General features: G+C 40.2%; 1 protein-coding gene and 1 long non-coding RNA gene across 5 annotated transcripts in view; both read right to left on the bottom strand.

Annotated features, from left to right (window-relative positions):
- Positions 1–17,595, bottom strand: part of SIMC1 (SUMO interacting motifs containing 1) — a 71,928-nt gene that overhangs the window by 16,275 nt on the left and 38,058 nt on the right. For all 4 annotated transcript variants that reach the window (XM_081513728.1, XM_081513730.1, XM_081513731.1 and 1 more), the window contains 3 exons: positions 12,224–12,378; positions 6,255–6,407; positions 4,122–4,250 (listed from right to left, as the gene is read on the bottom strand). In XM_081513728.1, coding sequence (XP_081369854.1) covers positions 4,122–4,250; positions 6,255–6,407; positions 12,224–12,378 — 437 coding nt within the window. The remainder of the gene's footprint in view (positions 1–4,121; positions 4,251–6,254; positions 6,408–12,223; positions 12,379–17,595) is intronic.
- On the bottom strand, positions 13,366–16,236 carry LOC145514844 (uncharacterized). The gene is made up of 2 exons (XR_014060499.1): positions 14,417–16,236; positions 13,366–14,271 (listed from the first exon to the last, which is right to left on the bottom strand). It is a non-coding gene; the product is annotated as an uncharacterized LOC145514844 (long non-coding RNA).

The following is a 17,595-nucleotide window of genomic DNA, read 5'->3' on the forward strand; positions in this document are numbered from 1 at the left end:
AGTGAGAAACTTGGCTCTCATTATCCACAATACATTTAAGTGTTTAATCGTAGAATACATATAAGATAGTTTTTGAATTGTTAATACTTTCTGTGAAAAAGAAATTTACTAACTATAGTTTAATATTTATTTATACTTCATTTTTTTGTTTTTAGCCTGAGGGTATTTAGTCCAAATACTGCATTTTAATTTACTTGGATGCGCTGGGGAAGATGAATAGTTATCGTAAAAGGGTAGTACAAGGGATCTTTGTGGTGATGGAACAGTTCTGCATATGTTGATTGTCTTGGTGATTATATGAAGCTACACATGTGATAAAACTGCTTAGAACTACATATGATGAGTGCAATCTGGGTGAAATGGGTGAAATCTGAATATGTTCTGTAGATTATACCAATGTCAGTTTCTTCTTTGTGATATTGCTACAGTTATGCAAGATGTAATCACTAGGGGAAAGAAAGTGAAGGGTATAGAGGACCGTTTTTACTAGTTTTTGCAACTTCCTGTGAATCTTTATTTAAAAATAAAAAGTAAAGAAAAAAAGTTGCTTGGGTTTGTCCTCCCCCCAACTCTCACCCCACAGCCCCATTTAAATGAATAACAATTCATTTAAAACACAGATTAATTTCTGTCTGTTTGTATTGCTTGTTAGGCTCTCCTCCAACTTCCTTACTGATTTTTCTTTTTTGAGTATATAAAACATTAATATGGTTCTAAAAGTCTAAAAGTTATAACTATACAAAGAGGTATACTCAGGAAGTGCTATATTACCAATACCACTATTAAGGTCATTATCACTCCAGCCCAGCACCCTAGCTCCTTTCCAGCCCATCTACCCCTGTATGTAAGCAATTTGATTGGTCTGCATTTATCTTAACTTTTTTTACAATTATAATCATGTATATTAAAATTTTTCTCCTTCTTATATGTATATTTATTATGCACACTCTATGTATTTTGCTTTGTTTACTTAACAATGTATTTTGGAAAACAGTTCATAAAAATTTTGCTCCTATTTTTAATATTCACTTTTTTATAGCTACATCTTCCTTATGTAGATGTGCCACAGACATTCAACCACTGTCCTATGTATGGGAATTTGGGTTGTTTCTAGTATTTTGCAATTACAAACATGCTCTTGTGAATATCCTTTTGCATATGTATTTTCATATTGTTAAACGTGTATCTTTAGGATAAACTCCTACACATGATTTTTCTGGGTCAAGAGGTAATGTACATTTAGTTTTGCTAGATATTATAAAATTCTACCACACACACCCCCGCCCCCCACCAGCGATAACGCTTGTACCATTTTTCATTACCACCAGCAATGTATGGGAACCCACCTGCTTTCTCAAACCTTCACTAACAGAGTGTTTTATAGTACTTTAAAATTTTTACTATTTGTATAGGTTGGAAATAGTATCTCAGTGTAGTTTTAATTTACATTTATTTATTTTTTATATACATTTCTTTAAATATAAGTGAAGTTGGACATTATACAAAAATAAAATTACTATCTCTAGTAAACATAGATGAAAAAGCCCTTAACAAAATATTAGCAAATTGAATCTGTCAATAGAACAGAATAATATATCACAATCAAGTAGGTTTTTTATTCCAGTAATGCAAGGTTGGTTATAATATGAAGAACTCAATCAATGTAATTCATCCTATCAATGGAATGAGGGAGGAAAAACTATGATTATTTCAATAGATGAACAAAATACATTTTATAAATTCAAATACCTATCCTTCATAAAACACTGAATATCTTAGACAAAGAAGGAGGCCTCCTCAATCTGACAACGGGCACCTATGAAACATCCACAGCTATTATACTTAATGGTCAAAGACTGAATATTTTTCCTCTACAATCAGGAATAAGGCAAGGATGTCTGTTCTTATCACTTCTCCAACATTCTATTGGCGGTATCAGCCCTTGCAATAGGGTAAGATAAAGAAGGAAAAGGCATACAGATTGGAAAGGAAGCAATTAAACTTTTTATTTGCAGACAATATATTGTGTAGATAGAAAATTTTAAGGAAATCACAGAAAAATTCCTACTAGAATAATTGAATTCAGTAAGGCTTCAGGGTTTCTACCACTATCAATGAGCCACTGGAAAATAATAGGTCATATAAGTTATACTTTGTCAAAACTTTGGAATGATACAGACAAGGCTGTGGTCCATGTGATCAGATTAGCTTACTCCTTGGAAGGAAGGTTATGACCAATCTAGATAGCATATTTAAAAGCAGAGACATTACTTTGCCAACAAAGGTCCGTCTAGTCAAGGCTATGGTTTTTCCAGTGGTCATGTACGGATGTGAGAGTTGGATGATGAAGAAAGCTGAGCGCTGAAGAATTGATGTTTTTGAACTGTGGTGTTGGAGAAGACTCTTGAGAGTCCCTTGGACTGCAAGGAGAGCCAACCAGTCCATCCTAAAGGAGATCAGTCCTGGGTGTTCATTGGGAGGACTGATGTTGAAGCTGAAATTCCAATACTTTGGCCACCTCATGCAAAGAACTGACTCATTGGAAAAGGCCCTAATGCTGGGAAGGATTGGGGGCAGGAGGCGAAGGGGACGACAGAGGATGAGATGGTTGGATGGCATCACTAACTCGATGGACATGGGTTTGCGTGGACTCTGGGAGTTGGTGATGGACAGGGAGGCCTGGCGTGCTGCAATTCATGGGGTCACAAGAGTCGGACACGACTGAGCGACTGAACTGAACTGGAATGATACCTATGTAAATTAGTTTATATCATTTAACTGCATGTAAACTATACATAAACTTTAAAAGATTAAAAAGTAAGGCCACATAAAGTATCTTCTAGTATAATTTGGGGTGGTTGCAAATTTTCCCTTCCTGAAAAGTTTTAAATTAGGACCCGGTTTCATTTAAATTATTTTTGTCTATGTTTAGTTTAAATTTGTTTACAGGTACCCCCTCCTTAGATTTCCCATGTCTCACTATAATCTGAGCATAAATAAATAAACAATCGGGGAGCTGGATCCAGATGAAATACTAATGAAGTGATAGAGCAAGCCTGACATTTATGAATGCTTCCTTCTGGCTGACCACCGTAACGTACTGCCTTCTTGGAACTCATCTTGGAGCTAGGAAGTCCTAGGTTTAAATCTGGATTCTAAATCTGATTAGTGATGTAAACTTTGGCTAGTTATTTAACTATTTAGAGTATTTTTCTCATTTGTTAAATGGGAACAGCATTATAAAGCTTTACAAAAACATGAGATAATTAATGTAACAATGACTGGCACATTGTACGGATCCAATAAATGTTTGTCTTAATCTTAGCAGGCTAGTTTAACTAAATCTTTATTACAGTTCTGTTTGGGATGACATTTTCTTCTCATAGAGGAACCAGAAATGTACAAGAGTGGTCTTGGTTACCAACTGGGAGCTTAGGGGCTGGGGTGGGAAGCAGACGTGGAGGTGATGGAGACTCCCTCAAGGGCCACCACCCTACAGTGGGTCTCCCACAGTTATCTCCTGTACCAGCAACTGTTCATGAAACTACAGTCATGACAGCTTATTTTCCTTCCTTTGGATTCTAAAATTACTGGTTCAAAGGAGGAATCATTGGTCCTAGCCAAAAACTCTTATTTCTTTGTCTCTTCCTAATGGAATGCTTCGCTAATTAATGTTTAGAGAAAGTGAATTTCTTACTCCTAATATCTGGGCTCATTCTACAGGTACAACTGTATTCATTCTGGGATCACCTCTTCTTCCCCTCATATGGACAGGCCTATTTCACCCAACAAGACTTTAGTAAACATTTATACCAGGCTCTATGGCTGAGGGTCAGAGAAGATGGTAGTGCTTAACAGCTGAAAACTTGAGGGATGAGTAAAGTTATTAGACAAATGGATGAAGTCGGAAATTAAGGCTGCATTTAAGGTACCCTGCCTCTTCCTAAGAAAGTATGCCTTAGTTGCAAATAACAACATTGGTTGAGAAACTATTTCTTTCAAAAGGTTAAAGAGACAGGAACTATTTGTCTACCTTTTTTTCCCCTAATTTAACTATTGTTTGGAATTTTCTTTTGAAATTATGTTCCCAGATCAAAAAATAAAACAAAACTAAGACTCACCGCTGACTCCTTTCAGGAATGTCCAGCACAAACCCAAACATCATTTCAGCAATTTTATTGGAGCTGCACGTGGGGGTCCTGTCCACCTCTACAGCGATAGATAGCATCCTCTGGAGCTGGCATACAATCCTGAGTCCAGAACACAGAACACAAATGAGCGGGAGGGTCCCTGCTGGCTGGGATGAGGTACCCGCCAGTGTACTAAAGGCTCTTGTAAAGCACACACTAGGTCAGGGAGAACTACTCAAGCATCAGCATGCTTTTATTAGCAATTTCACCTACCTGAATCCCTTTTGCCAGATCATACTATCAACCTCTCAGAACCTGGGGTTGCGCTGCAAAAGCAAGCTGCTTTTAAATTCAAAAATAGAAACATACAATCTTTTTAGAAATATAGTTCTTGTTGCTATCTATTTATTTTAAACAAAATTTTGGCCATGCCACGAGGCAGGTGGGATCTTAGTTTCCTGACCAGGGATCAAACCTCTAGAACCTTCCTCAATCTGCCCCTGCATTGGAAGCATGGCGTCCCAACGACTGGACTGCCAAGGAAGTCCCTAGGAACATATAATCTTAAGGATCTAGAGAACTTTAAGGATATCTAAAACTTCTATATTCTACAGATGGAGAAACAGCTCCAGAATGACTAACAATTATCTGAATTTCTTTGATAAGAGAAAATACAAATTTACTACGTAGTTTTCTCCTGTTACTGGTTCGTTTACAACAATCTTTTCCTAAGCACAGTGTCAGAATTTCAGCTGATGAAATGTGACCTTCTCTCCCATCAGACCTAACTGTGGGAGAGACCCAGGCTGAAGGAAGGAATCTGAGCAGCCCCTCGGAAGGTGAGCCTCGCCTGAAGCTAGCCTTTTCTAATGTGCACTGTTATTTGTGAGGCAAAGAAGGGCTCTGTTTGCAGAAAACCTGCAGCCAGGGACACAAGGACACAAAAGGTAGACCAGAGTCAGATCAGATTCTGGCTCTGCAATGACAGGCTATTCAATTTTTGACAAATTACTAAACTGCTCTGAGTGAAAACTCTCTCATCTCAGAAAAGGGGAAATAACACCACCTATTTCATAAAGTTGTGCTGAGTAAGAGATCTGGCATATAGGCACTAGTTAACGGTAAACAGCAGTGCCTACTGTTGTTAAGATCAAGATAAATTGATTTTTGAGGGCTCTAATTTTATTTTTCTAGTATCTACTTATAATTACTATTATTATATTAGCTTTCTCTTAAAGAACAGTGTCTGCCTCTCTCTTGGTCTATATACTGGGGTTCTGACATAATCTTATTTTCCTACTTTAGGACCTTCCCCACTCTGCCCAAGCAAATGCTTCACTGTTCCAAAACATTCTCCCTTTAGATATACGATTGTCTCCTAGATTAGTTAAAATCCATAGTACTTATATAAAAATCAGGTCAGTGTAACTAAATTATTGCACTGTGAATTTAGGCACAAATGGTATATTTGAAATATCAAGTTTAACTGGCTTTTTAAACATAATTGACATATAATAGCAGGTTACTTGTACAAGGGCAGCTCCAGCCCATAAAATCCTGGCATTTCCCCAAAAATGCCAAGACCACTTTCAATTCCGTAAAAGAAATGCCAGGAATTTCTTTCCAGTGCAATCTGACGGAATGGGACCTGATCCGGTCTGAGCCACTGCTGTTACAACCTGTTCGAACCTGCAGGTTGAACTGCTATTCTTCTTCTAGGACTAGAGGAGAGAGACCCAGGCCTTGAGGATTAGAGGCTGCTAGAATATCCACTACCCATGACTCCTCGTCTGTCAGTGGACAGATGAAGCGGTGCGTAGCTGTGATCCTGTATCATCTCTTGGAATCTAGGAAGGGCAGGGCACTGTTGTTCAGCTTTTGTTCCACTTAAGCTGGTGAATTGACTTAGTGAAGTCCTTTTCATCTAGGGGAAAGCATCTGTTTTTGTTCTACCTCTGGAATTAGGAATTTAGCCTTCAGTCAAACTAAGGTAGTTTTTAGTAAGAATCAGCCTATGTTATAAGAGCTGTTAATTTTGGGGAAACTGCTCGTAGAGAGTGGCGCTAGTCTCTAATACAGTAAACACCAGAGCTCCAGGAAAGATAACTTCTGCCTGCTCCTTACAGCTGATTGGCGTTCTTTGTCAGGTTAGGTTGGGAAGAAGGGTGGCTACTGCTGGTCTTCAAGATTCCTTTTCCTGGACAGGTTTGATTCTCATTTGGGGGCTGGATTAATCTGTCTTCAGTTACTGCTCTGATCAACCACTTGATGACATCCCTGCAATGGAGAAAAAGATAAGAAAGAAAAAGTTTAAACTTCTGTCTTACTGTTATGGTGCTCAGAATTGCAACTTTAACATGGACTCCTAGACATCTAGATTTCCCTAAAGGCAACAGAGAGGGGCCCTTAGGGCTGTTTTCAATATTTTACAAGTCTAATGGAAACCCTGCACTTAATTGCAGGAAGGTTACAAAAGATAAGTAAAATGTCAACATTTTTCTCTAAGTTAGAATTATTAAAAGGTATCTCCAAGGTTAAAGAGTACTATCTGTGGCTTCCTGACCAGGAACATTCCTTGACAAGGCAGAAAGTTGGACTAGACAATCTTGTTGGCTTTCTATTATTAGGCTAATAACCAAAGTTTAGAGTATGTTCAGTGCAGTCATACCTTATACAGGGTGTAGGCTCTCAGCGTTAGTAAGATAAAAGCTTCTCATTTAGTCCACATCTAATTTTGTTGTCTTCTAAAATCTCACTAATAGTAAATAATTTTTTAAAAATCCACAAAGAAGGGAAGAAAAGGAAGGCAGATAATAATGGTAACAATCTGAAAGTTGGAAGGAAAATGAGTATTTCACAAAACAGAATATTATATAGTAGTGGAAATGAATAAGAGGCAGTAGATAGGTAACAATATGGACAAATTTTTGCACACTATAATATTAAGTGAAATAAAAGTACCAATCGATTATGTACAACATGATCCTCTTTTATATACAGCTAAAAGGAACTAAAATAAAAATATATATACTTCACAGGAACACATATAGATGCAATAAACTACATAAAAAAGAAAGGAAAATGATGAACATTTGGGATGCCAATTACTTTGGAGGCAAAAAGGTGCAAAAGTTGGTGATAGAGGATGGATGTGTGATTAGATGTAAGTAACTGTCAAGGTCTTAGCCTTTGATTTAAGGGGTTGGGTAAGAGATGCTGATTACAAAATTCAGAGTAACCAATTAGCTAAGTAAATAAGGCAAATGTCATATTTAGAGGATGTTTAATCTAAGTCTATGCCTTTGGTCAAGGGATGCATATGAACTGACTTGGCAGAATTGAGGAACCTGAATCCTAAGCCACCAGTACAGAAGAGTAATCCTATTTAATCCTATTTAAAAGGCAGTACAAGGTTTCCATGAAGTTAGGATAAAAGAGGGTAAATTAAAAAATAAATATAATGGTTTATAAAATGTTTAAGAAACGTTTAGAGCTCTAGATCTTCTTTTCCAACCCTGAAGACTACAGGTTAACTCTGTGGAGAGATAAATAGGGTCTCTGGACTAGGATATCAGGCACAGCTGGGAAACAAAGGCATCAAAGCAAAAACACGGGCGTTAAGTGAACCTGCGCATGCTCAGTGCAGAGATACTAGCCATCTTCCCACACCTGCCTTTCAAAAACCTGGCATCCTGGTCTCTATCCTTCATGGAGGAGATCTGAAGTCTTTTCTGGAAAACCATCCAGCCCAAGAGGAAAGATCTAAAGTCATTGACGAGGTATTTTCTAAGAAATGAGAAGCCGGTTCCACCTACAGGAAAACTCAGAAATGACAAGTCCTCACCTGTACTCAGAGCTTCCATCAGGTTTTGAGTTGCCCTTAAACATGAACAGAGCACCAAATTTTTCCAGATGTTTATCGACATATTCTAACAGTTCAGTTCAGTTCAGTTCAGTTGCTCAGTCATGTCCGACTCTTTGCGACCCCATGAATCGCAGCACCCCAGGCCTCCCTGTCCATCACCAACTCCCGGAGTCCACCCAAACTCATGTCCATCGAGTCGGTGATGCCATCCAGCCATCTCATCCTCTGCCGTCCCCTTCTCCTCCTGCCCCCAATCCTTCCCAGCATTAGGGTCTTTCCCAATGAGTCAACTCTTCGCATGAGGTGGCCAAAGTATTGGAGTTTCAGCTTCAACGTCAGTCCTTCCAGTGAACACCCAGGACTGATCTCCTTTAGGATGGACTGGTTGGATCTCCTTGCAGTCCAAGGGACTCTCAAGAGTCTTCTCCAACACCACAGTTCAAAAGCATTAACATAAGGGATAAAGGAAAAAAAAACCCAAACCAACCCTCCTCTCTCCTCAAAAAAGCAACCTGGAGAAAACAGACATTATACAGAAAAATAACAAAAACGAAAGCTATCATTAGTAACACCAAAGATATGAAAAGACACAGATCCATGAAAGAAAAAGACAAGAACAGATTCCTATTTATTAATTTTAAAAAGGAACATTTAAAGAAAAAGAGCTCTTGGAAATTAAAAATATGGTAACAGCAATGAAAACTCTATTTGCCAGAAATGAAAGATATGAAATGGCTCACTGAATGTCCAGCATAACAGATGAATACAGACCTAAAACAAGTATACTGGGCAAAAAGAAGATTCTGCAAACATCCAGAGAAAAAAATCAAGGCACATACAAAGAATCAGTAATGAGAGTAGCCTATGGCTTCTTCACAGCAAGAAGCTAGAAGACAATGGAAAATATGGAAAATTTCCTTTAATATTCTGTAGAAAAGTTATTTGTAACCTAAATATCTATACTCACATGAATCAATGTGTGGAAGATAAAGATATTTTCAGACATACAAAAACTCAGAAATTTTACTTCCCACATACCTTTCTAAGAAGCTACTGGAGACTGATACATCAAAATAAGGGAGTAAACCAATAAAGAAAAGATATGAAACATATCCAACACTGGGAACAGGTGAAGGGAATTTCACATTTATGATAGAGACTTGGCAAAGAGGACAGCCAATCCAGGTTAAAGGAGGTCAAAGTACTCCACCACCTTCAAGAAGAAGAACCTCATAAGTGTGAACAAATATTTTGACAGGATATTTAAATCAAATGGCAGATAATTTGGGGCTGACTTCTGATATGCAAAAGAACAGGAGGAAACTAAAAATTAGGCAATGATTAACTCTAAGGAAAACAAAAAGTTACGAGTGAAAGGAAAAGTAATCATAGTTTAGTACTTGGCTCAACTCTGACTAGCACACAGTTATAGTGATCAGAACATCAAATACTGATCTAAAAATTCTGACATAGCTATATTATGGTATGGGGGCTGGGAAGTGTGTGTGTGTGTGTGTGTGTGTGTGTGTGAGGAGGGAGAGAGGAAAAAGAGCTAACTCCTCATCTTTCAGGTGGGGAGTCAATAGATTATAGCTAACAATGGACAGCAAGGAGATCCAACCAGTCCATCCTAAAGGAGATCAGTCCTGAGTGTTCACTGGGAGGACTGATGCTGAAGCTGAAACTTCAATACTTTGGCCACCTAATGCAAAGAACTGACTCATTTGAAAAAACCCTGATGCTGGGAAAGATTGAGGGCAGGAGGGGAAGGGGATGACAGAGGATGAGATGGTTGGATGGCATCACTGACTCAATGGACATGAGTTTGGGTAAACTCCGGGAGTTGGTGATGAACAGGGAGGCCTGGCGTGCTGCAGTCCATGGGGTCACAAAGAGTTGGACACGACTGAGCGACTGAACTGAACTAACAATGAAACACCAATAATTAGCAACACAGGCAAGTTATTCAGCCATGAAAAAGTTAAATCCAAGGAATCTCTTAAATGAAAGAGTTGAAAGCAGTTACCCCTGTGGGAAAAGAAAATGTGGGTGAGGTCATCTGGGCACAACTATATTTCTTAAATTGTGTAGAACTAGATTACTCTCTGTATGCACAGTTAAAAAGAAAAGAAAATCCCTTAAGGGGTCACATGGAGACTGACTTACCAGCACTCTCTTTTAAAAGCTTATCTTTGAGGTATAACTTATATAAAATAAATTGCACACTGGTTTTTGCTTAACAAGTTTTTTTTTTTAATTTTAAGACAGAAAAAGTAAATTTTATTTGCACCAAGCTGAGGATTACAACCCAGGAATAGCCTCTTCTCTGACAACTAAAGGTCAAAGCACAGTTATATCATTTGATGAGTTTTGATAAATATATGCACAAAGCCATGTACCACAACCTCAATCTAACAGCCATCTCTTATTGAATCAAAGGGCTTCCCTGGTGGCTCAGACGGTAAAGCATCTGCCTGCAACGCACGAGACCCGGGTTCAACCCCTGGGTCGAGAAGATTCCCTGGAGAAGGAAATGGCAACCCACTCCAGTACTCTTGCCTGGGAATCCCATGGATGGAGAAGCCTGGTAGGCTACAGTCCATGGGGTCGCAAAGAGTCAGACACGACTGAGTGACTTCAATTTAGTTTTAGTTTTTTATTGAATCAAATACAGCTGGTTTTCCCTCCAGCTGGAATTGACTTTTTTAATTAAGAAAGCACAAAATAGTGTATTTTAATTGCATTTAGAGGTCATAAATTCCTATCTTTAAACTCAAGAGTATAGTGTTGGGTATACTGAGAGGCTCATGCCCTGAAAGGTGGAAATGAAAGTGAGCAACTTGTTAACGGACTGAGCTGGGTTCATGTCTCCCATCTCCCAATTCAATGCCTAAGCTCACAAAGCAGAATGGTCAGAAGAGCTGCTGTCACTGTTTAAATTGTTGTTTTTCAATTTTACACCCAATCACGCTATCCTGTGCTCTCTGTAGTTTCTCTACTTACTGATTTTCTACCCCATATAATTAACATTTAAACTTTACATAAAATGCCACATCCACGGAAAAGGATAGAAGCATGCAAACTAAGGGAGAAAAAGCTGTTGTCATTGTTATTGCTCAGTTGCCCAATCATGTCTGACTCTTTGAGACCCCATGGAATGCAGCAAGCCAGGCTCCCTACCCTTCATCATCTCCCAAAGTTTGCCCAAGTTCATGTTCACTGAATCAGTGATGCCAACCAGCCATCTCATCCTTTGACCCCCTCTTTTGCTTCTGCCCTCAATTTTCCCAGCTGACTGATACTCAAAAACATAATGAAATGTCCTTCTTTTTTAATTAAAGGAATTATAATAGTCAATATCCCATATTGGCCTGTGAAAACTATTCTTAACAAATATGCAAGAACATATGAGAATATATATATGACTGAAAAAATCTCAGTGATGTTTTGAAAAAAGGAATGCTGAAGAGAACTGTTTTTAAAAGAAGCAAAAGAAGGGGGTAGTTCCAGGATGAAAATCCTAGTCTGAAATCCCTAACCTAGAAACCACATTTCCCCCCACTTTTATAAGGATATGGTAGTTTCCCCACTCTGAAGCTTCCAGAAGCTTTAGTCCTGATTTTAGAGAAAAAAAAACATATGTTTGCCACCTTATTGTATCTTGTTCCATGTAACCTATTATCATAAAAGATTTGTCAGAAAGTAGTAGTGACAAATGAGGTTTATCCTGAGTTACTTAGGAGGGTGGAAATAAATTTAGGCTTATAGCAGCTGTGAAGTTTTACACAAGTTCAGGTTTTCCCCTGTATCTCATGAGGCTGTCTGAACAATACTGAAATAGACTAAAGGAAGTCTGATGGTCTCAGGAGGAAAAACTACACAAGTTATGGCATCTGACACACAGTTGGTACAGAGGTTTTTTTTCTAGGACTGTCTATATCTGCCTGCAATGCAGGAGACCTGGGTTCGATCCCTGGGTCGGGAAGATCCCCTGGAGAAGGGAATGGCTACCCACCCCAGTATTCTTACCTGGAGAATTCCAAGGACAGAGGAGCCCGGTGGGCTAGAGTCCATGGGGTCACAGAGAGTCAGACACGACGAGTGGCTAACACTTTCACTTTCACAGTAATAATGACTGTCCCCGTTACATTATCTAGTTACTAGACCATCTCGTCCACCTGTCGTGTTCTCCGGACTTCGTCAGCCCGGGCTTCAGATGGCTCGTTACCTGACATTGTGGGGCTGCTTGTCGCAGGACAGCACGGTGCTCGCGATGGCCTGCTGCAGGTGCTGCCGCTGCTTCCTCAGGATCTGCTGGAAATCGTCCTCCAGGGTCTGGACCACATAACGCAGAAAGAACACTCGCCCGGGTAGGTTTTGTCCCTTGGGGAGAAAAATGAGAAGTAAGGATTTCCTCTCAGTCTCCTGGATGACACTGAGCACTGGGCTCTCATAAATACTAAGTCAAGGGAAGATGCATGAGTCAACAAGAGTGTCTGTATCTAAGAGAGGCTTGTGGGAGAGAGCAAGCAGCCTAGGTCATTATAAAAGAGGGCAAACAAGGCCATCCTAGAGCTTGAAAAGTCGGTCTCTTTCTCTCACTGAAACTCAGTGATGAACCCGTCTCAGGATACGCCCCTAGCTGTGTATATCTGAACAGAGAGACAGAAAAATGACTGCTAAGCTGCTAGATCAAACAACCATGATCTTTATACCACTGCTAAACTTCTAGTAACCTGAGCTGATGTACAGTCCATTGTTTAAGCAACTCTGGGCTGGGTTTTTTGTTACAGGTGAAATGATCCTAATTGCTGAAGCCCAGCTAATGCAGGTAAAGAGCATGGGCTTTGGTGATGCAGAGACCTTATTTGTTTGTTTGTTTGACACTCAGCCCCATTCCCTATTTAACTTACTGCTCTGAGTCTCAGTGTCCTCACGATTTACATGGTGATAACCCTAACCTTACCAAAGCCAGGCAGGCATGCACAATTTGTTGGTTTCCTTTTACTGATAAGTGAAGTGAAGTGAAGTCGCTCAGTTGTGTCCGACTCTTTGCGATCCCATGAACTGTAGCCTGTCAGGCTCCTCTATCCATGGGATTTTCCAGGCAAGAATACTGGAGTGGGTTGCCATTTCCTTCTCCAGGGGATCTTCCCAACCCAGGGATTGAACCCCGGTCTCCTGCACTGCAGGCAGACTCCTTACTGGCTGAGCCACAAGGGAAGGCAAGAGAGACTTAATTCTGGCCTTGTTCTATTTGTTTTCTAAATGCCTTACAGCTTTTTGGTCCCTCATTTCCTGCATCACTGTCTTTTGTCTTTAGTTGATTTTTTTTTTGTAATGAAAGCCTTACATTCTTTTCTAATTTCCTTTTCTGTACATTCTATAGCTAGTGCCCTTGTGGTTACCATGGGGATTACATTTAACATTTTAAAATTATAATACTTTGAATTTATACTAGGTTCACTTCAATAACACACAAAAGCTCAGCTCTTTATGGCTCTGTTCCCATCCGTTTTAGTTGAAGTCACAAAACTACACTGTGTGACCAAAAATAAACTAGTAATTCTTTAAAACCTTTTTGGGTTTATTTATTTAGTTTTGGCTGCTCTGGGTCTTCATTGCTGTGCGCAGGCTTTCTCCAGCTGCTGCAAGTGGGGGCTACTCTCTAGTTTCGATGCATGGGCTTGTTGTGGTGACGCCTTCTCTTGTTGCAGAGCATGGGCTCTGGGGCTCAGGGGCTTCAGTAGTTACGGCTTGCAGGCTCTAGAGCGTGGACTCAGTAGTTGTGACACAAGGGCTTAGGTGCCCCATGGCATGTGGAATCTTCCCAGCCCAGGGATGGAACCCATGTCCCCTTCATTGGCAGGCAGATTCTTAACCACTGGACCACCAGGGAGGTCCAATAATTCTTTTTGGTTCTTTTTAATGTTTCAAATTATGTAGAAAACACAATGTGGAGTTACAAAGTTAAATAACACTAGCTTTTAGATTAACAATTTAAAAATATATTAGTCATGTAATGCATTATAGAAAACCAATGTGGAGTTACAAATCACTGTCACAATAATAGTTTTTATAATTGCCCATGTATTTATCTTTACTAACATCTATTTCTTCATATGTCTTCAAGTTACTGTTTAGTGTTTCATTTTACCCCACAGGACTTCCTTCAGCGTTTCCTGCTGGGCAGGACTGCTGCCGCTGCTAAGTCGCTTTAGTCGTGTCCGACTCTGTGCGACCCCATAGACGGCAGCCCACCAGGCTCCGCCGTCCCTGGGATTCTCCAGGCAAGAACACTGGAGTGGGTTGCCATTTCCTTCTCCAATGCATTAAAGTGAAAAGTGAAAGTGAAGTCGCTCAGTCATCTCCGACTCCTAGCGGCCCCACAGACTGCAGCCCACCAGGCTCCTCCATCCACGGGATTCTCCAGGCAAGAGTACTGGAGTGGGATGCCATTGCCTTCTCCGACTAGTGGGAATGAACTCCCTCAGCTTTTGTTTATTTGGGAGTATCTTTACCTCTCCCTCACTTTTTAGGGACCGTTTTGTTGGATACAGGAATCTTGGTTGAGTTTTATTCTTTAGCACTTCAAATGTATCACCCCACTACCTTCTGGCCTCATTTCTGATAAGAAATCTTACTGAGGAACTTGTACTGATGTGTCACTTCTCTCCTGCTGCTCATTCTCATTTCTTGAAGGCAAGTTTTGCCAGATATGGTATTATTGGTTGACAGCTTTTTTCTTTTAGAACTTTGAATACTTCATCCCATTACCTTCTGACCTACATGGCTTCACTGAGAATTTGCTGAGAGTCTTATACAAACTCACTTGTATGTGATAATTCACTTTTTCCTTGCTGCTTTTAAGTTTGACTTTTGACAGTTTGGTTATAACGTTTCTTGGTGGGAGTCTCTTTGGTTTATCCTCATTGGTGTTAACCTTCTTGAATTTGTATGTCTATTTCTTTCCTAGATTTGGGAAGTTTTTTGGTCATTAAGCTCTCTGCCCCCTTCTCTTTCCTTCTCTGAAACTCCTATAATGTATATGTGGTCCGTTTAATGATGTCCCATAGTCCCTTAGGTGCTCATCAATTTTCTTCGCTGTTTTCTTTTTGCTCCTCTGTCTCAATGATTTCAAAGACTGATATTTTTTCCTCCTACCTGATCAAGACTGTTGTTGAACTCCTCTAGTGAATTTTTCAATTCAGTTATTATACTTTTCAGCTCCAGAATATGTTTATTATTTATAGTTTAAAATTTTAATATTCTCATTTTTTCATGCATCATTTTCCTGCTTCATTTTGTCTGTGTTCTGTTTTAGCTCCTTGAGCATCTTTAAGATGGTTTTAAAAAATTCTTTCTCAGAAAGTTGAGAGATTTGTATTTCTTTAGGGTCACTTTCTAGAACTTAACTTCATTCTTTTGATTGGGCCACACTTCCCTGTTCCTTTGTGTGCCTTTTAATCTTGAGATTTAAACATTTGAAAAAAAAAACAACCAACTTTCCCAGTCTTTATGCACTGAGTTCATGCAGGGAAAGGCCCTTAACAATCAGTCTGGCTAAAGGTTCTTCGTGCTCTCAGAACTTTTCTGGAGATGTGTTCTCTAAGCTTGTGTGTATGCTTTTATCTGTCTTAACTCCCCAGGCAGCTTGCCCATGTTTCCTCTCAAGAGCCCACAGTCTCTTGCTCCCCCAGTCCCTCTTTATGGAAATGCATACTCTCTGAAGCTCTAAAATGCTGCAGTGCTCACCTTTCTTTTCAGCCAGAAAACTAAGCCAGGGTTTTCAGTAGTAATCTGAGTCAGGTGAGACAAAAACTATCCCCATAACAAGCCAGAACACTGGACTTGATGTTCTCTCCTCTGTTTCCATCCCAAGGGAGAAGCCAGGGTATGGGAGATTTCCTCCCAGTAGCATTGTGCTAGGCTGTATACAGGGAGGGGCATGGACACACAAAAATACCAAAAACTTTCCTACTCCTTTTAATGGAGTCCCTTCTTGGTTATGCTTTGGCCTGGGTACTGCAACTTCTCAACTGGTTTCTGGAGTTTTCACAAAGGTATTCTGGTCTACATATTGTTGTTAAGTTGGTGTCTCCACTGAGGAACAAGGGCAGGGAGAGTCCTTGTCTACCGTCTTGGTGGTGGTTCCCAGATCATCCTTTCTTAAAGCCCTATGTTTTTTTTCTCCAATCTGGAGTGACTCTTTAGGTCTACTATTTGTGGTAATCTCAGGACTTTTCTTTCTTATTCTTCTGGATTACATCCAGTGTCTTTTTTGATTTCTCCCCTATTCTTTGTATGCATATCTTCAAGTAACCTATGAAATGGGGAGTATGAATATTTTTACAAGCTTGTACATGTCTGGAAATGTCTTTATTCCACCCTCACACTTTATCAATAGCTTGGCTGACTACAGAATTCCAAACTGACAATAACCTGTTCCGTCCATGTTCTTTTGGGTAAGTAGATAGAAAGCTGGCAGTTAAGCTCAGTTCAGCTCAGTTGCTCAGTCGTGTCCGACTCTGCAACCCCATGAGTCACAGCACACCAGGCCTCCCTGTCCATCACCAACTCCCGGAGTCCACCCAAACCCATGTCCATTGAGTCGGCGATGCCATCCAGCCATCTAATCCTCTGTCGTCCCCTTCTCCTCCTGCCCCTAATCCTTCCCAGCATCAGGGTCTTTTCCAGTGAGTCAACTCTTTGCATGAGGTGGCCAAAGTATTGGAGTTTCAGCTTCAACATCAGTCCTTCCAATGAACACCCAGGACTGATCTCCTTTAGGATGGACTGGTTGGATCTCCTTGCAGTCCAAGGGACTCTCAAGAGTCTTCTCCAACACCACAGTTCAAAAGCATCAATTCTTCGGTGCTCAGCTTTCTTCACAGTCCAACAGGGATCCCTAAAGGTCAGAATGTAGATTTTTTTCTGGAGCACCAACTCTACACTGAAAGAAAGTGAAAGTAAGTCGCTCAGTCGTGTCCGACTCTTTGCGATCCCATGGACTGTAGCCCACCAGGCTCCTCTGTCCATGGGATTCTCTAGGCAAGAATACTGGAGTGGGTTGCCATTTCTTTCTCCAGGGGATCTTCCCAACCCAGGGATCGAACCTGGGTCTCCTGCACTGCAGGCAGATGTTTTACCCTCTGAGCTACCAGGGAAGCCCATATAATAAGTCCAAAAATTCTCTGTTCTAAAGGGCAGATTTCCTTCTTCTTTGGCAAGCCTGTGTTCTAGCCTGTAGCCTTTGCTGCCTAGCTTCATCAGTCATCATTTTAACATTTCCTTTAGCTTTTCCAGTCTTCATTCAAATCTGTTGTCTTTCCCCTTATTTTCAGTGCCATAGGTTCATAACTCTACACTAGCTGCCTTTATTTATGACAGATGGTTCGTTCAATTTCTTTTCTTTTAAATAAGCCATTATTTTTTTAAAAATTTAAGTTTTATTTATTTATTTTTGGCTGTGCTGGATCTTCACTGCTGTGTGTGCTTTTCTCTGGGTGTGGAGAGCAGGGGCTACTTTCTAGCTGTAGTGCCACTTCTCGCCGGGGCAGCTCCTCTTGTTCTGGAGCACGGTTCTAGGGCACGTGGACT

This window comes from Giraffa tippelskirchi, chromosome 7 (genome assembly GCF_054371585.1).
Source record: "Giraffa tippelskirchi isolate mGirTip1 chromosome 7, T2T-mGirTip1v1.2.pri, whole genome shotgun sequence".
NCBI classification, from domain to species: Eukaryota; Metazoa; Chordata; class Mammalia; order Artiodactyla; family Giraffidae; genus Giraffa; species Giraffa tippelskirchi.